Genomic DNA, 615 nt, shown 5'->3' with positions numbered 1-615 from the left:
CTATCAAGGCTTCATATTCTGCCTGGTTATTTGTGGCTGCAAATTCCAACTTTACAGCATAAGAGATCTCCTCCCCCTCTGGGCCTTCCAGGACAATCCCTGCTCCTGAACCCCGCTCTCCTGATGACCCATCCACAGATATCTGCCATACTTGAGTTTCGTCGTTGCCTACATCTGCATCTTGCTGACCCAAGCATACTTCGGGCTCCGCGAACTCAGCTACGAAATCGGCCATTGCCTGGGCCTTTATCGCCGCGCGGGGTTTATAGTCTAAGTCGAATTCGCTCAGCTCTACAGCCCATTTGACGAGCCGACCAGAGGCATCCGGCTTGTGCAGAATTTGACGCAATGGCTGGTTGGTGATTACCGAGACCGGGAATGCTTGAAAGTACGGCCTCAACTTCCGAGCAGCAACCACAAGGGCCAGTGCCCATTTCTCCGTCGTTGGGTATCTGGTCTCAGCGTCGAGCAGGGCCTTGCTGGTGTAGTATATCGGATACTGAATTCCTTCTTCCTCCCTCACTAGAACGGAACTGGCGGCCCGATCAGATACCGCCAAATACAGATTCAACTTGTCCCCATCCCTCGGTGTGGACAGTAACGGGGCTTGCTGTA

General features: G+C 53.3%; 1 protein-coding gene across 1 annotated transcript in view; it reads right to left on the bottom strand.

Annotated features, from left to right (window-relative positions):
- The window catches only part of LOC112096357, a 4,406-nt gene that overhangs the window by 1,558 nt on the left and 2,233 nt on the right, over nucleotides 1-615 (bottom strand). Inside the window, exon 3 of the mRNA XM_024179782.1 lies at nucleotides 51-610. Within this exon, the coding sequence (XP_024035550.1) occupies nucleotides 51-610 (560 nt within the window). The remainder of the gene's footprint in view (nucleotides 1-50; nucleotides 611-615) is intronic.

The sequence above is a fragment of the Citrus clementina genome, unplaced genomic scaffold (assembly GCF_000493195.1).
Source record: "Citrus clementina cultivar Clemenules unplaced genomic scaffold, Citrus_clementina_v1.0 scaffold_8, whole genome shotgun sequence".
NCBI classification, from domain to species: Eukaryota; Viridiplantae; Streptophyta; class Magnoliopsida; order Sapindales; family Rutaceae; genus Citrus; species Citrus x clementina.
The sequence above is the reverse complement of the archived record's forward strand: the minus strand, read 5'-3'. Positions and strand labels throughout refer to the sequence as shown.